Raw genomic sequence first — 23,491 nt, 5'->3', positions numbered from 1 at the left:
ATTTTGAGTGTTTTTTGTTTCAAGAACAAAGTCAGAATATGAAAAAGTAAGGATTTGACTGTCAGCTCATGCTGTGTCAGCCTAAAAAGTCACGTAATCATCACCTGTGCACAGCCTGTTGCTCATAAAATCCATCAACGCAACGTCAGAGAGCTTTTATACATTTTCTACATGTAAAAAACAATGACAATGGCAGACATTTTACATTTATATCCCAATATCATAAGCTATGAATTCCCAGTTACACATCCATTAACCACATCAGAACTCACATGGACCCAAACATATTCCTGGTATGAATCATTTTGGGCAGTATTGTACATACAGTACTTACGCACAAACTATACCTGTATAGTGCGTGAAAGCTAGGATTATATATTCAAATATTACAATACAGTTTTATTACAAAATCGATAACAGAAAAGGTAATAGGTCGCTGGCTAAATTTCCCAGCAACAATTCCGCTCCCATTGATGCAGTTTCCCCAGCCGGCCCGTCTGTAGCCTTTTATGACGCAGTGTGTCAGTATAACCCACGGACGTGTCCATCACCACCTGGAATGTACAAATACTTGGCTTGTCACAGCCTGTTTTTGTCCTGTCCACAAGTATGTGAGCGGCCGATTGAGCCCACCTTTCTGCCTGGGGGGCTTGAGGAAGGCTTAGCTCATCTCGGAGACTCCTCCGAAAACCACCAGTGCTGCTGCTGTGACCTCAAAGGAAAATGGCAAGATAATATGACGAGGTTACACAGTGTTCAATGTTATTAGTACGCCCTTAGATTCAGTCTCTTAGCTCAGTGCACTTTCAGTCTAACAGCGGCAAAATTGTGGCATGAATTTGACGTTAACAGAAAAAACACGCTAACCGGGGCACACGCTAACCGAGGGTCCGCTTTACAAGAACAAGCCCCCCTTATACATAACTGGTTCCCATATAAAAGAGCTGTTCAAGTAGTACAACTAGTAACTACTGTATAACCACCAACTGCCCAACACTGGTAACGCTGTTACTCGCAACATTGCGACAGTATCAATCTAAACTCACCCGTGCATTTGAGTGGATTGCAGTACGCAGGGGTGTACCCAATGTTAAAGGAAAAATGTGCCCATCATCCACAATCCTTATTTCACGCCTTTCTTTTTTCTGTGCGTTGTAAAGATATAAAAACAGTTCAAAAGAGACAGCTCATTACTGCACATACTGGGACACACCAGTGGCGCCTAGAAAGACAGCTATTAAAACACCTCCAAAACCCTCCGACAAGGTTTTCTATCCATGCTGTGCCATGAGATCGGGCCCATCCGGTTGCCGTATAACGTTCGTAACTCTTGGCCACACTCCGAAACAGTAGGGAAGGTAATGCGCCTCAAAGCTGGTTGCCACGACTCGACTCGACTCCCGCCACCCGCAAGAAGAAGAAAACGCAACACCACCATGCAGACATGTCCGCCGTGTACCGTGCTGAAGTTAGTTTCACGTTGGACGTTGGACATTCGGCTCCGTAGCTACAGCGGTAGTACCCCTCACTGTGCAGGGACCTCTGTGTCACGGTGCGGGGAGCTCGCACGGGAAGTGCTGCTCTAACAGCTGGCTGTTTATACTTGGGACCGTCAATAAATTACTATTGCGTTGGAGAGAGTTTGTTAAAAAAAAAAGTAACTCAAAATCACACTACAAATTGATCTACAACCATGTCAAATGATTAGTCCTACCCTAGAAGTATTTTGCACGCCCATTTTTTCAAATTTGATCTTTATTGGATTAGGGACCTGACTCACAGACGTTTGTTACAAAAGCCAAACAATATTGTTGGTCATGATGTGTAATAAAAAAAAAAGTACATTCAGCAATACTGCATTATTTTTAATGCTTTGAAGAGCTATTTTCATAACCACATTCAATTCCACAAATTCATGTTTGGAACAAAATCTTATTGTTAAAAAAAAAAAGACTATCAAAACAATCGGATCGGATGGGAAGCCAAAAAATGTGGATCGGGACGTCCCTCATCCCTTATAAGAATGTCGCTGCAGCTTGGTTAATATGCACGTCACATTTTACAGAAATAGAGCGTTGTTGCCGCTTTTTGGAGGTTTTTTCAGAAGGCTTTATAGGCGGAATCGTTTTTTCCCCTGACGTGCATTCTTAGCTCCGTCTTTTTATCTGTTTTAAATGTTCAGAACACACAGAAAAGAGAAAGACGTGTGTTCATGTCTCACAAAATAAAAGTGCAGGTTTCCTTTAGTATCCTGAAGACTTTGGAGGACGCAACACCGACGTTTACCGTGGCGGGAACTGGCTGAAGGACACGTTTAGACAATAAGAAGCGAGGATTAGTGCGGGTCGGCGGGTTAGGTTGTAATTACACGTTGTGGCTTGTAGTCAAGCACGGAGGTTGGAGACAATGACAGGATGGGATGGAAGTGGTTTTCTTGCGTGGGGAGGCACACAGACGATGATGACATGGTGTCATGAAAGTCAACCAGCTGTTTTTAAAACATGACTTAATTTGTTTTTAGCAGACTCATCGTTTGCCAACCATTTTGTGCCCTGTTTCACGGCCGTCATTTCACACAGTAAAACCCTAAATGACAGGAGTGACGCAGCACAACTGAGAGCTGCATAGAGAACAATGAAAGGAAGCATTATTCACTTTATTAGACTTACACTTTATGGGCCCACAGGCGAAATTGCTTGGTTACAGTAGCTCAGTTGCAGAAGAAAAAGACAAACTCTTAAATAACAATAAAATACAAAACCATAAAAAAGAATATCAGATAAGATAAACAAGATTTGCACGTTTACACATAGTGTGTAGAAACATGGTAAATAGAAGTAAATGTCCACTTTCTACAAGGAGGACAGACAGTACAGCACAATAGTGTAGTGAATTATCTTTTACAGGCAGGGGAGGTCTTGCAGAGCTGTGGAATAAATGAAGTCCTGTAGCGTTTACTGTGGGAGCGAAACTGGAGGAGTCTCCGCTGCCCCTCTATGTCCGATGGAGTGGGTGGGTGGAGGTTGTCCATGACGGAGAGCAGTTTGTCCAGTGTCCTCCTGTCTCTCACTGTTAAACATCTCCAACTGAGTGCCGATAAGTTCTCCGGATCAGTTTTATTTCTCATAAAAAAACCCTACTTACTAAACCCACTCTGATGTAAGTCAAGATTTGTTAAGCCCGGCCTGCCCGAGGTTTCCAAATGACTTTATTAAACCTTTCCCGTGGAAGCTGTAGCCGACAGTGCTATTTTTCAATTGCACTGGAACCTTGGTTAGTGTCATTAGTTCGACTCTAAACTGACGCAAACCGAATCAATTTGTCCCGCGAGTCTAAAATATGTTTAATCCAGAAAGCCAAAAATGTTAACACAAAACCCGTTTTTATAGTTTGACAAATATGGTTTTACACCGGGGGTGGGCAAACTCTTTGACTCGCGGGCCACGTTGGGTTAAAAAGTGTGTAGGTGGCAGAATGAGGCGAAACAAAAACACAACACATCCACAGCAAGTTAACGCATCACATAAATCAAACAACAACTAAGCGCTAAACATAACACGTCACTTAAAACTGTTATTACCAAATGCCCGCAAGGCATGCTGAGTAGTCCAGCCGCAACAGCAATGTAAACTATGAACAATAACACATTGGCTATCAAAAGTTTGTTAACTCCTCCTTGTTTACTTCTCTGACGACCTCTTATTTTTGCAGTCTAACAAAAATGTGGCAAAACACGGCAAAAAGGGAGCCAAAAAGTTACCCAGCATGTCTTGCGGCAGGAATATATGGGTGTTGTATGCCCACGTGGTGCAGTAGGTCGGTTACTTTGTGCGCCGTGTTCTGTTGTTTGGATGGCTTTTTTCTACAAGCTACAAATTGCATCTGACTATTTTGGCGACTCGAGCGCGCCACAGTAGCACCGCAAGTCATGTTGCCAGCTACAGTTTCCATGTTAAAGGACTTTGGAAATGCCCGTTGGACCGGTTTAAGATGCCTGGCTTGCTGTGGCCCGCGTGCCGCAGTTTGCACACCCCTGTTTTACACACATAAAACAATTCAAAATGCATACAAATGATGAATAAACAGGATAAATGAACATTTAAGGTTACTTTTACCTTCACTGAAGACGTGATTCTTGATGCGAGTGTTCCCAAAGACACGATGTGGCAGCGAGACAACACACGGACGCCACCTGCCTGTTGTGCCAGGAGTTATTTCTGCTATTTTGTCGTGATAAGTGAATTTCCACTAAGTAGGATTCCTTATTTCTAAATGGAATCATTCTGCAGTTAGAGCTTAGAACACCTGTTAACGACCTTCTAAACACAGTTTTTAACATTATTAGAGCCCTCTAGACATGAAATAACAACCAGATAGTAACATTTACACTCCTGTTATCCAACATAGTAAACATAATAGGAGTTAATAATCCATTCACATGGATTATTCAGTTCAGTTTTAGCTTAGCTGCAGTAACCCGTGTTATTATTATTATTATTATTTTTTATTTTTTAACTAGTAACTCGTGTTATTATTATGATTATTATTATTGTGCCTGTTGTGAGATCATTCAAACGTGCAATAAAAGCCGGTGCTTGTGTGTCTCACCAAACATTACAGTGACATTACTGACACCTAGTGACCAGTGTAGAATACTACACATCATCATGTCTTTGAATGCGTCTTCTGAATGCCTCATATTTGTATTTCACTTCATTTACATTCATTTTTATGCCTCAAAGTGCTTCATTTAGGCAAAAAAAATGCATAACATCTGCTTAAGGGGATAGTTGTGATTTTCTGACCTGAAGTTGTCAGCAGTGTGGTCCATCACGCCCCCACTTGGTCCAGTTGGACAGTGCGCAGGGATACGGCGGGAAACAAACATAACGCCGAGCGATCTGTGAGGTCTGATTTTTTCGAGAAGGCATTTTTGTGATGCAAGTGCCAAACTCCTTACTTGTGTAACCCCAGCGACTACCGCCCAGAAGTGGACTTGTTGGACAAAATGGCGGGTAAGTCGCTGTTGATGGACTACACTGCTGATGGGGATGTCATACAACTTCATGTCAAAAAATCCCAACTATCCCTTTAAATATGGATATATTTTTACTAATAATAGGCCAACGACAAAACAGCATGACTTATTAGTTAATATTTTTGAAATCCGTGATAGAGCGAAGCCGCAAAATTTGAACTGAGATGTGGTGAAGGACGACTCTATCATGCATTTAGAAGTGATTACCGTCTTAGGGTGACTGTGACGTGTTTTCTCTGAGAAAATGACCTCTTTTCAGTGATTAAAAGCAACACATAATTGTAAAAAATGAAAACCAAAATATTTTTAAACAAAAATCTGCAAACTTGCGCGACTTCAAATTCTGAATTGCGAATCTGCAGGGATCCACTGCACATTAAAGTTGCTCCGTAGTTCAGGCCTTCGGAAAACAGTTGCTAAAAATGTAAGGAGAGCCTTTGGCAGCAGATGGTGTAGCATTTTTACACTATCAGTGTTTCGGCTAAGTGTCAACAAAATGGTTATCAAAAAAGTGAGCCATTTCTAGGAACTGCAGACAGGTGGTTGTTTTTCAGAATGATTAGGCCGGGAATGAGAACAGGATGCTTTCTGCTGCGCCGAGTTGGCTTTGTTGCGCTTTATTCAGATGAACTTCAAAAGTGTTGCATGTCAAGTCGGGCTTCATCCCGAACAGACGTCCACCTTCCATTCATCGGAGGGTTCGTGGCAGTGCACAGATCCAATAATCATGTTTTGTCACGCCACCAGTTATGGCATTTCCACACATGTTGGTTGCGCGCCGTTGAAGAACAGGTTCATCTTGGCTCACAAGCGTTTGGGACGTTAAACTCCAGCCTGCATTGCCAACACAGGCTTTTATCAGTCAATTTTAGGGATAAGCGCTATTTGTATCTGTGTCCCGTCACCCAACTAAATGATCTGTATCCGCATCTATACTCGGAGTGGGCGGGCCATAAACCAGAAGTGGGTGTGGTTTAATCAGAATGGGTGCAACATTTTAAGTCTGAAATTGACATGGATTGATCAGAAGTTACTGTATTTATTGTTTATTATTCAGCTATATGTGTACTGTGTATGTGTGTAAGTAGAGTAAGTAGTAGGAAGTATTGCAAGACTTTATTATTTCATTTTTTTTCATTATTTTTTGGGCCAAAAAAACAGGGGATTTATGGAAACCTCCATAAATGATCACTTAAATGTTTGGAATGAGCTGAATGTATTGGCATTGGAATTTTTGGGATGTGGAAAATTGATAGCCTGAATGGTTTGATGCTGGAAATCTTGAACGGGCTGAGAAATTTGAAGAAAACTGCATTCATCTCAATTAAGGGCCAGGAAAATGTAGAATTCGGGGAAAACCGTAGACTGTGGGGAATTTCGAAAAGAGATAGCTGGAAAGTTTGTGATTAGCTGAAACTCTTTCTGTTAGAATGGTTTGAATCAGTTGAGAAATGTGGAAGTCGTACGATTTCCTAAGCTCAAAGGGCATTTGCATTTGGAAAATGAACTTGGAATGTAGAATTGTAGAATTATGGAAAATGTGGGAATTTTTGGGGATGTGTTGAGAGATCGCCATTGTGACTTTAACGAGCTGACCTTTTTACTTGTATGTTGGAATGGTTTGAATCAGTTCACAGGCCGGTAGCGCCAAACTGTGGCCTGGTGGCAATTTTCGACCCGCAGCTTTCTTTTTACTGGCCCGTGCTAGTTATACATATAAAGTGAAACCAAGAAAAAACCCAGCAAAAATGTGAAAACTAGCGCAAAAATGCAAATGTAAAGAGAAGAACCTGTAATGTTATGTTAGCGTTACTAATAACTAACAATAACACAACGCTTTGTCTTGACATGTACAGTATATACACATTTTTTTTCACGTTTACAAATGTCAAAGTGGCCCCCACATCTTTTGATTTTCAGTATGTGATTTTCAATATGCGGCCCTGCATACAGTACATCTCTCAATATGCGGAAAACGTTTGGACACGCCTGTCATAGACTGTAATAAATAGAATGATTTTGGTGCAGAACAGCATATATGTGTGAACCAACAATTACACTCAACAGAAATGTAAACGCTTTTTCGCCGGGGATAGGTTCCATAAGCCCTCCATAAGTGTTGTGTGTTGTGTTTTTTAAGTGTGTTTTAACACTTTTCTCAGACAGGCATGAACATTTTCTCACATTTCTCTCTTGTCTAAACACTCAAAGTTCACATTTCGTTTGAATTTGAATGATCAACCTACTAGGTTGGACACAAGAAATGATGACGTGACTCACACGTATTTCACTCATCTGCCTCTTTGTCCTGGCGACGTCCGGCTGTCGCGTTTTTTGTATCTTATTTTTTGTATCCTTGTTAAGACATATTGCTCCTGCCGTCGTCTTGTCCTTTTAGTCCTCCTCCTCCAACCGAAGATTCATTTATTCCGTAATGGCGCCCTACGACGCCTTCCAGCAGCATGTCCAGAAGTCCAACTTATTGTGCGGTGTTAGCATCTTCCTCTGCCTTTTGGGTGCAGAACGTTTCACCCACGTCCGCATGAATACGGATATTTTCAAAAACGCACATCTGCCCCTCTCCGCTGTCAAAAATAGCTCTGCTCACACAGAGACGTTTTAAAACTATTCCTATCCACACGAATACGGATAAGCAGGCTGTCATGCGCATGCCAAAGTAGTAGTAGTACTAGTATGTCAACCAATCAACCAATTTCCATCAAGGATGTCCTAGCCGTAGCTAGGCGAGGATGTCCTAGCCGTAGCGTCCTCCGAAGCTCACAGTGGCGCTTTTGTTCGTCAATGTAATGTGAAAATAGGCGTATGTTTACTCTTATGCACACAAAAAGTCATTTCAGCGTGCTTGAAAGCAGCAATGCGATGTGTGGCATTACACACATTAAATTATATCTACTGTGGAAATAACGGCACGTCGTTGTTATATCATCTGTCAGCAACAAGCCAGAAGCTACGTTTTCGCCATCCACGTGAACACGCTGAAGCTGGAGTTTTGAAAAATCTTCACCCTGGCCGGAGTTTTCCAAAAGCTGCGTTTGTAAGGACAAAAACCTCCGTGTGCGTTTGGGTGAGAGGCCAAAACACAGAGGAAAATATGGTTTTAAAATATCCGCCTTCGTGCAGACAGGACCTTAGTTGGCATTGTGGGTTTTGTCAGGGAGAAAACGTGCAAACATGCAGAGTTCAGAGTCTCTGCAGGCCGTTTGCTAGCGATCAGCCAACAGGAAACACGGCCGTTTTGGTACGAAGCACATTGATTGACAATGGTCTACAGCCAATCAGGATGCAGAACACAATGGGTGGGTTCTCCCTTAGCCAATCAGGATGCAGAACACAATGTGCGTTCATACGCTGTAAAAAAAACAAACCAAAAACCCCCACAAACAGCGAGTCCGTGAAACGTGAACCGCGATGCAGTGAGGGAACATCGTACACGAAAGGCCTATCTCTCTCAGATTGCTGACTCTCAAAATGCCATCAATAAAATGCGCCTGTGTTTGTTGTCCGAAACATACGCACCTGCCCATACCATAACCCCACTGGCACCATGGGCCGCTCCCTCCGCAACACAGGCGCATGTTACTGTACTGATGGCGTTTTCACTGCACAGCAATACTGTGATTCATCCACAAGCATCACTTCATGTTGCAGCAAGATAAAGCACGGCCCCATGTCGCAAGGATCAATTCCTGGAGGATGAAAACATCCCAGTACTTGGCCAGCATAGTCACCCGACATGCCACCCACTGAGCACGTTTGGGATGCTCTGCATGGGCATACATGGTATTTGGGACCGGTCGGGCTGGACGGTTTTGGCAAAAAATCAAAACCACGATTCATTGAACCCCCACCTGAGATTTCGGTTAATGTACGATTATCGCACTTTCAACTATCTATTCTGTAAATATTTGTATAACTTTGAAACAAGTGACTCGCTACTTTTTGGTCGACGTCATCCCTTTCGAAGCCAAAGTGTGTCGAAACAACTGACACGGAATTCCTTTTGGGAACAAGCTGCTCGCTTTGTACTGTCGACTCCATAGACTTGTGTGCCGTCAGACTGGATGGGATACAGTCATGTGTTTACTTCTTCTGTCGGTGTTGTGGCAACTACACGACCAGTGGTCAACCTACTCCGGGGTGGGGTGGGGGGAGATCCGAAATAATCGACACAGCAGTTTTACGTCGAAGCTGTAAATCTCGGTTTAGGTTATTTTTCAATTAATCGCCCTGCCCCAATTAAACTGCACATTTTGTAGTGGCCTTTTATTGTGGCCAACATAAGGCACACCTGACCACAGGCTGTAAAAGCCCAAATCTGCTCAAAATGTTCATTTTCTGTCAGGCATTCACACTGTCATGCCCTCCTGATGGCTAAAGCTAAAGATGATGGCAAGGGAAGTTTCTAAAAATGGCCATCAGTTCCAGACAGTTGATGCCCTTGGTGATGCCATCTTCACCACTTGGAGCAATGTTCCCACTAGCCTCCTGGAAACACTCGCATCGAGCATGCCCAAAGCCATTTTGGAAGTGATGAACAAGAACGGTGGAGCTACTCATTACTGAGTCCTACTGAGAACATATTTTATTCTGGTTTGGAGAGTTTTTTGTTATTTTTTGAGCGATGGTCTTTTGATCAGCTGATAAACAGCCTATTTCAGTTTAATTGTTGTTTTCAATAATTTACTTTTTCAAATTAGTTTTTTGTCTCACTCCCCCTTTTTTTTGCATATTGTAGCTCTACTTAAAACCTCATTAAGATCAAACTGTGCAAAATGCAAATTCTAGCAATTTTTCAACTGGTGTTGAGATTTTGATGAAGAGTGTATTTTTATCTTTGAGTTCAGCCCTTGAAAAATGGGATCAAAAACACAAGTGTTGCGTTTATAATGAATGAAACAAACTGCTCATTCTTGACCTTTTCTTTGCAGGCAAAGATGGAGACTCGGTGCTGGACAGTGCAGTTGTGCTGACAAAAATGAAGCTGTTCAGCAACGTCTCTGAGAGACTTTTAAAGGTGGACGACTCTTCTTCCAGCAGCTCAACTTCAGCTTCAGAACAGAAGCTCTCACCGCACTCCAAAGGATCTTTGGTGGACACTCTGTCAGGACGGCATCAATCTGAGTCCGGTGAGAAGTACCTGTCAGAGATTTTGTCAGGCTCTCAGCTGACCAGGTTGTACAAGTTTCAGTCAGAGGACTCTGGAGTGGAATTATCAAGTGGCGCAAACTCTCCATCCACTCCGACAGGCTCTGAGCAGAACTTTATCGTCCACAGCCGTGAGTCCTCCTGTGACTCATCTAATTTAAATTCTGACCCACCGACTCACTCGGACAAGCAAACAAGACAAGGACAGAGATCTGCCATTCCACAGCCAGAGATTACCAGGATGAGTATACAAGACAACATGCTTACGCCTTCAAATCAACTCAGCCGTTCAGCCTTGGAAACAGACCTGCACACTGGCGAGGTCCTGGAAATGGATCAGTGTGGCGTGTCACAAATGAACCCGGAGGACACTGACAAACTTGAAGAGAACACAGAGGACCTGAAGCCTAGAAAACAAGCATTAACGGACACCTATAATGACAAGGCAGACACGGAGTTGGAGTCTTTAAAGGGGAGTGGCACCCGGGACAGTCTGGACAAGTACATGGACGAATGCTGCAGACTCAGTCAGGTAAGCTCAATGTGGTCCCCAGCGACTGGAACGATTGCAGTCCAGTCAGCAATATCGCTCTCATATCGCGTATCCTGATCCTGTTGCACTCACACGGGGGTACGAATCACCAGTTCATCATAAAGTGGACACAGACAGACAAGCAACTGTTAATATGAACTCCTTCGATACCAAAGACGTATTTATACATTTTTATAATCCTGAACGCCCAATCACAAAGATGTATTTATACGTCTTTTAATTTTTTTTGCGTGAGAGGCACAAAGAGGTGACGATGCATCTTTGCACTAATGCACTAACATTTCAGAGCACTTTTAAGCCATAAAAATGGCCACAAGGTGGCAGAAGTGCGTTTGATGAGAGCTCGCCAGGGATCACTTCAACGAAGAATCACACGTGACAGAAGGAGGAAATGAGAGAGCGTGGAGGAGTGTGGCGTGCAGAAGGTCACGCATTGTAGGGAGATGCTAATGCGCGTGCACGCGCGTGCACACAGAGTTCAGTTCCAAATGTGAAAACTGTAAATAGTTCATGGTGTTATATTTGTAAGGGAATTATTTTGATGTAAAACCACAAATTATTTTTTAGTTGTTGCTGTCACAAAAGCAAAAAAATATTCGTGTCAAAGTGAACGTTATGCTTGAATTGTATCTTTTCACAAAAAGCTGTTTTTCTCCCTTTTTTAGTTGGGAACTGACTTTTTCCTGAAACTTACAGTACCTATGTTCTACTGCTGTTTGCTAAAGAACGGAAAAAGGTAGAAACAAACTTTCTTTTCTGATGAAAGATGGGAGTCTAATGTTTCTTTTGCTAGGTTCCATGTTTACATGACCATAGAACTCAATATTCTGTGTGCCTTGAAAGATCAGTCAAAATCGTGGCCAGTACTGAAGGTGGTTGTCTTTTGAAAAATGGCTGGGATTGAATGAGTTAATCTATTGGTAATTTGAAGTCAACCTAACAAAGACTTTGGGAGGACATTGGAGAAGAAGAGGAGGAAGAAGAGGTTCAAGTGTAAACCCTTGAGGCACACGAGTTTACCAGAATGTTAGCTGTAGCTTGCAGCAGGTCATGGATCAGATTCTGCGAGTCAACTAGAATTGTTTTGTGGAACGGCGCTGGAAGGCAATGCCAAAGAAGTTGGCGTGAAATTACTACATCACCCCTACAATACCTGCAAATTCAAAACTGTTCACAAAACAACATTCGGAAAAGTGTTTATTCAGCAGCAGCTGATCTTTTTCGTCATTGTCCAGATGGAAGCGCTGATGAAGACAAGACAGCTCCCTGTGGGACGGTCAAGTCAGTACACGCACATGCACTTGTAAGCCATGTAAGGTTCACTTTTGAGTCATGGTGCGTTCAAGGACCGCTGAACAAAGTGTGAAATCTCATCACTTGAGGGAAGACATAAACATGTAACAATTGTGGGCTTTTTTTAAACAGATGTGTGATGACTATTGTATCGCTACAACTATGAAACAAGTCAAACATAGACAGGAATAAATGGGAAAGGTATTCCTTTATGAGTAGGACACTGGTTTACAGTATTTTACATACAACCTAGCCACTGTGAACCTGGGACAGGGGTCTCCAAAGTGCAGCACAGGGGCCATTTGTGGTCTGCAACTTGTTTGTTATTGGCCCGTGGCACATTCTAAAAATACAATTAAACAAGAAAACATGAAAAAAGTTCAAAAAAAAAAGTGCAAAAAGGCATAATAATAACTAATAATAATAATAATCATATGTATTGTTATCTATAACACATAGATGGCATGCATATAAAAAATGGCCCCTGAATCCTTTGATTTCTTTCAGTATGCAACCCTCGATGGAAAGGGTTAGGACACCCCTGGCCTGGGGGTTCACATACAGAGCGATTGTCATATCTGGGGATGTACGGTGATATCGGCTGACCATAAAAATGAAACGCTGGTTCATATCAGAATCGACTTTTGTGCCGACCATGATATCGGAGTACGTGCAATGATGTGCTCCACACGGCAGTCTGCAATTTTATCCAAGTTTGGCCTTCTGGATTGTAAATACTGTACAGTCGTCCCTCGCAATAACACGGTTCAATTATCGCTCCCTCGCTATATTGCATTTTTTCAGAAATGAATGAATGAATTCATGTTTGCTGTTTTGTGGTAGATTATGGTCTATTACTAGTCAAAACATATTGAAACACAACTGTAGTATTCTGGTCACTAGGTGGCAGTAATGACACAAAACATTGAGACATTAGCTTACATTACATTACCTTAACACTGCATGAAGTCCTGAAGTCAGCCATGGCATGTCCGACATGATAGCGTGAAAAAAGTTCTCCTCCCATCCCGTGTGGACGTGGTACGTTTTTGGCTTCTTAAGTTTAGAAGAAATCAATTCATGGCTAACTGGTTAGCTCGCTAGTTTGCTAGCTAGCGGCCGTCTTGAGTCCCTGCAGCATAATATTTGCAGTGTGGTGTAAACAACGAATAATAGGAAACAGGTTTTCCACGAAAACTACGTAGCTACTCCATTGAATCCTACATGGAAATTAATTTAATTGGTTCTATAACCGATTAACCACTAAAAACGAGGGACGACTGTACGTGTAAGCGAGGGTGTAGTAAGATGCCGACCAGAACCCCCCAAAAAAACAGCTTACATCCGGCCTTCACAATAAAAACAGTGCGCGGTACATCTAACAAAGTAAGGATGTCAGAAAAACAGCTTCACTTGGCAATGAACGCGCCGGATATGCGAATGGTGGGGTACGGCGTCTTCCTTTAATTGGTCATGATTTTTTTAATAATGACTTTTGTTGAGACAAAGTGTTTGTCATAAATATGGAACTTTTTCTATAACATATATTTGTGAAATGCATCGAGTGGCATCGCAGTAAAAGATGCATCATGTGACCTGACATAATCTGTATTTCAAGTATCTCTAGTAATATCAACAGATACGATGCACCACCAATTTTGGGGCCAACCAACCGCGGTTGGATCAAATTGGCTGTTGATATATTGATTGATTGCGCTTGGAACATCCAGTGGAACTTTTGCTGATGCGAGAAGGTGATCTCTGAAGAAGTGGCAGATGCTAGACATCCCCTCCTGGGCCCCAGGCTAGGCCAGCATCCAGGGGCCGGTCACCACCAAGGGCCAAGTTTGGCAGATGAAGGCAGCACAGTGACCCCACCAGCACCATCTCATCGCTTGTCATCACAGATAATAATGTAATTCCTTCTTCATGAATGGGACTCTCTATCTGGGACAAAGAGAGGATTTTTTTCGTTGCCTCAAAAATGTGAACATCAAGGATCTTTTGTGTCAACCTAAAAGCATTTACCAACCAAGAATTTTTATTCTCCTTATTATATTTAATACTGCAATACTTTGTTACTTGAAGGAATTTAACAATTTGGAAACTTCATTGTCTGTAAGAGAAGACAAAGAGCAACAAAAAAGTGTCCAAAAGAGTAACGACTTCGGCTGAAGTTCTGGAACGCAATCAACAATTAGGGAATGGAGGAATAAGGAGGTCCAGGATGACAGAGGAAGAAGTTAGACGTAACAACAAAAACCTACCTTAATTTTCCTCTAAGACCATATGTGAAGATTGCTTTTATAATTATTGCCCCATGTCTCCACACAGTAAGCTAGGTGTAGCAAGGAAGTAGTGGCCCAGACAGCAGAACTTAGGTCTACATGGAACGGTGATGAATAATGAAGTGTTTAACCAGTGAGGACGTGGGGCTTAGGAGTGGTGGTGATTGCCGATTACGTCCACCAGCCTCACTGCGTTGCCCTCGTCACCCGACCAAACTGCCTGGAAGGACAGGAAACGCCAAACGGAGAACAAGAAACGTCTGTTGGGATGCAGACCTTGTCAGTTTGTGATCAGGTCCATCGAGTTTTTATTTATTTATTTATTTTTTTATATCGGAACTTTTCGATTTCGATGGTCGTTCACATTACCGGAAAAAATGGAACTTGTCAGTGTGAACACAAAGCGTCTGGGAAATGATGCGCATGCGCAAAAAGCACGACGACACACGTTTTGCCGTGTGTTCACGCAAATAAACTTTCCTTGGCACTTTCATGGGAGAGCAACCTTTTCTGGACCAAATGAGTAAGCTTAAGAAGAAAGACTTTTGGCTATGGGAGCTTGTGGACAACTTGCTGGGACGTCTGTTTTGCAGAGCATGTGGGTATCGGAGCCAGGAACTTTTTTGAAAAAATTTTTTGAATGATAAGAATAAATTTTGCCGTCATCGGTGAGTACCTTTATCCAAGCCAAAGCACAACTTTCGATGACGTATAGGTCGGATATATACGACCTAAGCGTTGAGACTACAAAGCTTGAAGACATATCGGATATAAACACTCCTGATCCAAATTTTAAGACCACTTGAAAAATTGCTAGAATTTACATTTTGCACTGTTGGATGTTAAGGAGGTTCTAAGTAGAACTTCAAAATGCAAAAAGAGCAAATGGGAATGGAAAAATGGGACAAAAAACTTTTGGGAAAGCGGTTTATTGCAAACAAGCGTTAAAGTGAAATAGGCTGTTCATCAGCTGATCAAAAGTTTAAAAGCACAGCCTTTAAAAGCCAAAATCTTGGCAAAAATGTGGCTTCAATGTCATTTTCTGTCAGGTATTCACGCTGCCATGATCTCTTGATGGCAGCGCACCATTGCTGCTGAGGTTGGACCCCAAAAAATGTCACTGGCCCTGAGCCGGAAGATCCCAATGCCTGTCCGTCAGGAGACGGGACCATGCTTGGCCCAAATGAAGGTTGTTACTGGTGCCTAGTGCAGTCCAATAACCATCACATGGAATCTGCGAGAGAAGGGTTTTAAAACGGTCTTGAAAGGTCTCTCTCCTTCAATGCCACAAAATTCCCCGTTTGGAATTTGCATGAGAGCACCAAACATGGGATATTGAAAGGTGGGACATTGAAAGTCTTATTCTCTGATGAAAAAAATGTAACCTTGACGGTTCTGATGGCTTCCAACGTTACTGGCATGACAAGGAGATCCCACCTGAGATGTTTTCCACACGGCACAGTGGAGGCGGCGCCATCATGATTTTTGGGTGCTTTTTCCTTCAATGGAACAATGGAGCTTCAGGTTGCGCAGGGGCGTCAAACGGCAGAGATGTTGCAGGGGGCATCCCTCATGACTGTCACATGACTGACTACCACACATGTCTGTGTGGTAATAACTGGCTTTTTCAACAGGACAACGCTGCTTCTTCCAGAGGAAAAAGCTCACTTTTTTGGACCACCATGCATGTTCCCCTGATCTAAATTCAATTGAAAACATTTGGGGATGGTTGGAAAGGGAAGTTTGGAGCAACATTCCCACTAGCCTCCTGGAAACACTGGCATCAAGCATGCCCAAACCCATTTTTGAGGTGTTTAAGAAGAATGGCGCTGCTACTATTTACTGAGTCCTTTTTGGGAAATTTTATTTCAATTTTAGGGGGATTTCGGGTTATTTTGAGCTATGGTCTTAAACTTTTGATCAGCTGATGAACAGCCCTTTTCACCTTAATGCTTTTCTGTGCCTCACTCCCATTTCTTCTTTTGGAATTCTAAGCTCTACTTAGAACCTCTTGAAGATCCAACAATGCAAAATGTCAATTCTTGCAGTTTTTCAACTGGTCATAAAATGCTGATCAGGAGTCTGTCTCCACACAAATGAGGAGTGAGTCATATTTGAAAAAGGTCGGAGTTGTACTGCTCACACTGACATGACAAAATTAAATACAGCAAACAAATTGGAATTGACCTGCAGTATGGAAAATAGCCCCTGTTTGGGTGCTTTGAAAGACTGAATTCAAGTGAGGCAAAAGCACTTTGCCAGTCTTGTCTGGTACATGTGTTTCCACTGTCCTCCCTATCTGGATTCATTCCTTCCAGGCACTGTCATGTTTAGGAAAGTGTTCTGAACGCAGTAGAGCTCATGGAAATATGTACGAGAGAGATGTCAGTGGAATTGGTGAACTTAGGATCTGTCTCTCTTATCAGCATCATTTTAACCCAGCTCGACACAAAACAGAATCGTTATAAAAGTTGTAAAGGTTACTGCCTGTTGTTCACAGACTAAAGCCAGGTATTAACTGTACAGTTTTTGACGTCTCAGATGAAGGATTGCAGAATAAATTGTGGTGTTGTGGTTATGTTAGATGACAAATGCTAACGCTAGCAACAATATGTTTCTACATCCATTGCACCGAATCGGCCTCATTTGCTTGTTGTACCTTTCTGAAAATACACCTTTTTCAGCTCTAATTCTGGTAATACACATACTGAACTATCCCAGCCAACTTGATTCCATTTTTGTAAATGTGCTAACTGATGGTGTGTATAAAGGTTTCTGCAACATGCCGTCAAAGAGAAACTGGCAGGCGCCGTGACCCAGCGACGTTGGCGGCAGCCTCATCTTAGGTTTGTGGCTTGCACTGGATTAGGAAATGTGCAAATCCAGCAAAGAAAATGTAAAAAACAATCAGAATCATACAGAACGTATTTATACAGTAATACAGTTCAATTTTATTTACATGATCTTTTTTTTCACGATGACATGTTGGCTGCACTGCACGTCACTGGTTGTCCCTTGGGAGCAGTGGAACGTTCTCGTTATGGTCTCTATTGGTTGCATGCTTGCTGTCTTGAATGTTACTCTAATGTTCCCATAACCATGAATTTGTTATTCTTTGGTTATATTTCGGTTGTATTGGCATTTCCCCACAACCTTTCAAATAATTAGCTTACAGTGCAACTGTGTTTTGCTGTCGTAATTATGAAACCATGCGGCAGAAGTGAGGAAATCCTAAAATGAAAAAAAAATGAAAACAATTGTTGACATTGTCAGGCTTTGCGACTCTAACAATCATTTGTTAAAAATACAATAAAATAAAACAAAATAGGATGAAATCAAACGTGAAAACCCCTTAATCTATTCAGACAACAATTTTAGTAAGCAACTTTTTCCTGGATTTTAGTTACCATACTCTTTTGCAATTGCAGTGGCACTAATGTTCATTTAGTTTCTTTCATGGGTTTCAATTCTCAGAACAAAGTTCGGGACATGAACAATATCATACACAGTTGCACTTAGAACTGGGACATATGACATTTTAAAGCAATTTTTCAAAAAACATCCCCTCCAGTAGAGGCCATTTTAGATGATTTTGACTGATCTTTCAAGGCACACAGAATATTGTGTTCTATGGCTATAAAAACATGGAACCTACCAAAAGAAAGATTAGACTCCCGTCTTTCATCAGAAAAAAAAAGTTTGTTTCTACCTTTTCCCGTTCTTCAGTAATCAGCAGTAGAACACAGGGAAGTTTCAGGAAAATATCCGTTTCTGACTAAAAAAGGGAGAAAAACTGCTTTTTGTGAAAAGATACACTTCAAGCATAACTTTCACTTTGACACAAATATTTTTTGCTTTTGTGACAGCTGAAATATCTAAAACAACTATACCACAACACAAAAACGGGTTGTTTTACGTTAAAAATTATTTACAAATATAACACCATGAACTATTTACAGTTTTCACATTTGGAACTAAACATGCATGTGCGTGTGCATGCGTTAAAATTCCCCTACATTGTGTAACCATCTGCATGCTACACTCCTCCACGCTCTCTTGCTTCCTCCTTCCTGTCATGTGTGATTCTTCCATTGAAATGACCCCGCAGAGCTCTCTTCAAATGCACTTCTGCGACACTGTAGCCGTTTTTATGGCTTCAAAGTTCACCTCTTTTTGTCTCTCGCACAAAAAAACGTAAAAGACGTATAAATGCGTTGTTGGGCTCAGGAGTTGGGGTTTATAAAAGCATATAAATACGTCTTTGGTATTTAATGAGTTAATGTGATTTCATTCTCAACACTAGTACACCACTTCATTGTTATGTAGCATGAGAGTAGTAAAAAAGTACCACTACTACTGAAACAGCCACTACTTGAACTATCCATGCTGTCTTCTACCACACTGTCTGTGGTGTGGGAATTCAGGAGTCGGTGTGATGATTCAGACACTTTGTTTGTCACAGGAAATGTATGATCTCAGCCTGTTAGAAGCTCTGGCCTATTGTTTGCCCAGTGTTTCCATTAGAGCTCCCAGTGACTCAACTGGATTGCCAGAGCCAAAGTTACAGGGAAGGAACTTCAAAGGCGGGACATTAAAACTCAGCAGAGTTCATTTCCTGTTTTGTTTGGGCTGGAGAGTTATGTTTTTTCAAAAAGTCATTTTTTACTGCTTAATAGAGCTTAATAGAGAGAGTATCAACCAACGCGCTCCAAATTTTAAGACCAGTTGAAAAATTGCAGAAGTTTATACTTGTAGTTTGCACTGTTGGATCTTGAGTAGCTGCACCATTCTTGTTAAGAACCTCAAAAATAGGTTTAGCATGCTTGATGCCAGTGTTTCCAGGAGGCTAGTGGGAATGTTGCTCCAGGTGGTGAAGATGGCTTCACGGAGGGCATCCACTGTCTGGAACTGATGTCCAGTTTTTTTAAAACGTCCCTTGCCATCCATCCCCAAATGTTCTCAATTGGATTTAGATCAGGGGAACACGCAGGATGGTCCAATAGACTGATGTTATTCCTGTGGAAGAAATCTTTTGTCATTGTGAAGTGCAGCGTTGTCCTGTTGAAAAAGCCAGTCATTGCCACACAGACGAGGGCCTTCAGTCATGAGGGATGCCCCCTGCTTCATCTCCACACAGCCGTCTGCCGTTTGACGCCCCTGCACAACCTAAAGCTCCATTGTTCCACTGCTGAAAAAAGCAGCCCAGATCATGATGGTGCCCCCTCCACTGTGCCGTGTGGAAAACATCTTAGTTGGGATCTCCTTTTGTGGCGTTGAAGACTTTCTGAAAAAGCCTTCTCTCGCAGATGCCGTCTGATGGTTATTGGACTGCACTCGGCACCAGTAACAACCTTCATTTGGGCCGAGGATGGTTCCGTGTCTTGACTGACAGCCAATGGGATCCTCCGGCTCAGGGCCGGTGACATTTTTTGGGGTTTACCACTTGATTTTTTGTTCTATGAGCTTCAAGATGTTTGAAGAAGTTTCAACCTCAGCAGCAAGCGCAAGTAAATGGGCAGGCTAGTTTCGGTTTCGGTCAGGTCAACAACCGCTTATGCCGACTTCAGTCAGCCAGTCCGACATAAACGTGTTTCACTGTGCATCTTGTATCGTGTTAGTTTTGGAAGTAGATGTACGACTAACCTGCACACACACCTCCTGTTTGTCCAGGTCCAGCAGTCACATTCCAACCCTTTGGGGTCAGGACTTGGGTACTTGGAGCACATCTGCCAGCTTGTTGAGAGAATCGGCCACCTGCAGGAGACCAACCTTCTGCTTCAGAAGCAGATCTGTCGCTTGCAGAAGGACTGTGGGATGGCAAAGACGAAAGAGGTGCACATTCTTCATTTCCCTTGCTGTAATTTAATATTAATGTTATTATAATCATGATAACGTAATGCTTTTTGCCAAATAATTTAATTGAATACAAATGAGTATTAAAAATGAGTTTCACTATCTACCATAGCAAATTTGAAAGCCAAACTCAAATTGTGTTGCCCACTCTGGCGTGCGCAACGAAGCAGTCATAAATGTTAGTCACTCGCTGTTCGTCACCTTCAACAACCTTTTTCCCTGTCATAGTCTCGAATCAATCTTCTAGCATTGGTCTGTTGAGCAATGATGGCGTCTGTGTTTCCATCCATCCATCTTATTCCGCTCATCCGAGGTCGGGTTACGGGGGCAGCAGCCTAAGCAGGGAAACAGACTTCCCTCTCCCCGCTAATTCATCCAACTCCTCCCGGTGGATCCCGAGGTGTTCCCAGGCCAGTTGAGAGACATAGTCTCACCAACGTCAGACGTGCCCTGAACACCTCCCCAGGGACGTGTCCGGGAGGCATCCTGACCAGCGACCACTCGCCCCACGTAGGTGTGCCTGGTGTGTTACATCGTTTTCACCCAGTGATCAGTTCCCGTCTGGATGCAACTATATACTAATCCGGCACAGTGTGGCTGCAACTTTTTTTTTAACACTGGGTCTCCCCCCCGGGCGGCATGGCTCAGGTGGTACAGTGGTCGTCTCCCAAAATGAGGGTTACGTGTTCGATCATGTCTTGTGATCATGTCGAAGTATCCTTGGCCGGGAAACTGAACCCCCGGTTGCTCCTGATGCTGCGTTATCAGGAGGTAAATGTGCTAACAGCGTCAAAGCGCTCCGAGCGCCATGGAGGTGGAAAAGCGCTATATAAGTGAAAGACCATTTACCATTTTCCAACCCGCCAAAAAAAATCCCTAGGACGTTCCTGTGTGGACAGGGCCTTACTCTGCTCCCCTGGGGAACACGTTTATCGCAACACATGAGCACGAGCCTTATTTATGTCGTAAATGGCTTATTTACTATTATAATATCTTCTATATGGGGTAATACGAGTGTAAAGGTGACATAGGGGTGTTATTTCGTGTCTGGGGCTCCAGTAATGCTCAAAACTGTGTTTAGAAGGTCATAAACAGGTCTAACTATAACTATTATAAATAAGGTATCATACTTCACTGAAATTCCCTTATCACGGTGGAATCAGAAGTAATAAACCGCGATAAACGAGGTATTAGTGTAACGTACATCCATTCAACTATGTTTGTCAACACACATCGGTTTTGATTTAAAGCCTCATTGCCCATCTAGCAAATGATTTCATCATGAAATAAGGAACATCTTTACACTCCGCAGGTCAATGGAATGTCGGGAAAGCGAGGCCGCAGGCGTGAGATGTTGGACTGCACACCCAGGAATGGTTTTAACAGATTGGCTTACTTTAAATTGCGTCTCGTGTGAATGAAGAAGACCACTTTAAATTTGAAAGTGTCAAAAAATGCTGTTGATGTTGAAAGTGTGTTCAGTCGGAGCCTGAATGCCGAGAGGTTTAACAATAACAAACACACCGCGGGAAATACCAGAAGCATGTCGTCATCTGCCCGCCCGCCCTCATGAATGACGCTCCCACTCCCCAGACTAATGGAGAACATAAATATCTCGTGGTTATGCAATGTTTGATGACGACCTGTTCTCAAAACTACACATTTCTGTGGCAATTTAAGAAATGCCGGAAACAACCGAGCTGGGGAGAAAATCTACAAACTGAATAATAAATAACTCCGAATGTTCAAACAAGGAGGAAAACTGCACACACGTCTTTCTCTTTTCTGTGCGTTCTGAAGATACAAAAACAGATCAAAGAAGCAGGTAATTCATGCACGTAATGGGACACACCTACTCCGCCTTCATTAGAACACCTCCAAAAACCTCCAGCAAGGTTTCATGTTTTTATATCCATGCAGGAACAGGCACATTCATGACAACATGTAATTCTTAGCGTATTTTGCCGTACTTTGCTTGTTTTAAGCATTAGCGGAACTTCATTTCCTGGGCGCATTGACTTCACATAGCAACATAGAAACGAATGCTACATGCTTGTACTAAGTATTAAAAATAAAATAGAATTACTGTAAGTTCTGTAATTGTTGTTACAAAACGATGACAGGAGAAACTGCGCTAGAAAGCTGCAATGATGTGTCGTTTGTGTATTTGGGAACAGGACTTCTTCCGACATCACTGCTGCTGTGGCGCAGCCAGTCTGGCCTTTCAGGACATAAGTGAGGCTTTGTCACCCGGCGGAACACTCTCTGATCTGTCAACCATTCCTGAGGCCACGCGGTACCAGCTCCTTTCAAGCAGGCGAGGTAACTCTACCGTTTGACTCGTGTTTGTATTTAGGTTCTCACCTCTCGACTCATTCGGCTTGCATCCAGGTAGCTTGGGTTCAGTCCCCGACTCCCTGTGCAGGCGTAGTCTGCCTTTTGCCCCAAGTCAGCTGGGATAGGCTCCAGCTCACCCGTGACCCTGAACAGAATAAGCGGTAGATGGATTGGAAGGGCGATGTCCTTGATCTGTACTGAGCGTTTCATTCTTTGAACCTTGGCAAATCAACTATCAAACTATGTTCAGCGCTGACATAACCTTCCTTGTTATTTTCACAGGCAAACTACTCTGCTCTTCCACATGTCGGGGAGAATTTCAGGTCTGATTGGGCTTTTAAGAATGAGAAGTTGTTCCACTGGTCACCCGGCAGAACCTTACAAACATGTTATTTTACCCCCTGCAGCTTGAAGAGTCTAAACATCTTTGTTGTTTTCCCTTCTCCTAACCACCTACTAGCTTGACATTGCCGTTTTCCTACGATTTCACATCAACATTTGCAATAAAAGTGACTATTGGAATTATTAGATTCGATTCGGCTCCAGGACCATCCTCTTGTCTTTTCAATTGTCATTGTTCACTCGTGATACAATCCAGGTTTAAGCCCCGGATATGCCTCACGCACTTATTAAATACATTTCAAGTGTAAAACATATGGCTACTCACCACTCGTGAACGCTAATGTACGAAGATCCATGAACAGACGGAACTGCACAAGAATTTAGAGCACGATGTCCTCCTGTTTAGACAGCCCTGTAGGGGCACCCCAGGGATCAGTTTTAGGCCCCCTGTTCTTCAGTGTATATACTGTATATTAATGAGCTTCCTGCCATCTGTCCAGAGGTTAACACACAAATGCATGTAGATGATGCCGTTATACACACACACACACACACACACGCACACACATACACACACGCACACACACACACACACACACACACAGGTATGTCCATGCCAAG

General features: G+C 42.6%; 1 protein-coding gene across 2 annotated transcripts in view; it reads left to right on the top strand.

Moving 5' to 3' along the window:
• Positions 1-23,491, top strand: part of si:ch211-250c4.3 (uncharacterized protein LOC100535981 homolog) — a 47,031-nt gene that overhangs the window by 9,355 nt on the left and 14,185 nt on the right. For both annotated transcript variants that reach the window (XM_054797325.1, XM_054797324.1), the window contains exons 2-4: positions 9,988-10,736; positions 20,009-20,170; positions 22,369-22,513. In XM_054797325.1, coding sequence (XP_054653300.1) covers positions 9,988-10,736; positions 20,009-20,170; positions 22,369-22,513 — 1,056 coding nt within the window. The remainder of the gene's footprint in view (positions 1-9,987; positions 10,737-20,008; positions 20,171-22,368; positions 22,514-23,491) is intronic.

This window comes from Dunckerocampus dactyliophorus, chromosome 13 (genome assembly GCF_027744805.1).
Source record: "Dunckerocampus dactyliophorus isolate RoL2022-P2 chromosome 13, RoL_Ddac_1.1, whole genome shotgun sequence".
Lineage (NCBI taxonomy): Eukaryota > Metazoa > Chordata > Actinopteri > Syngnathiformes > Syngnathidae > Dunckerocampus > Dunckerocampus dactyliophorus.
Note: the sequence above shows the minus strand (reverse complement) of the source record. Positions and strands in the feature narration are given on the sequence as shown.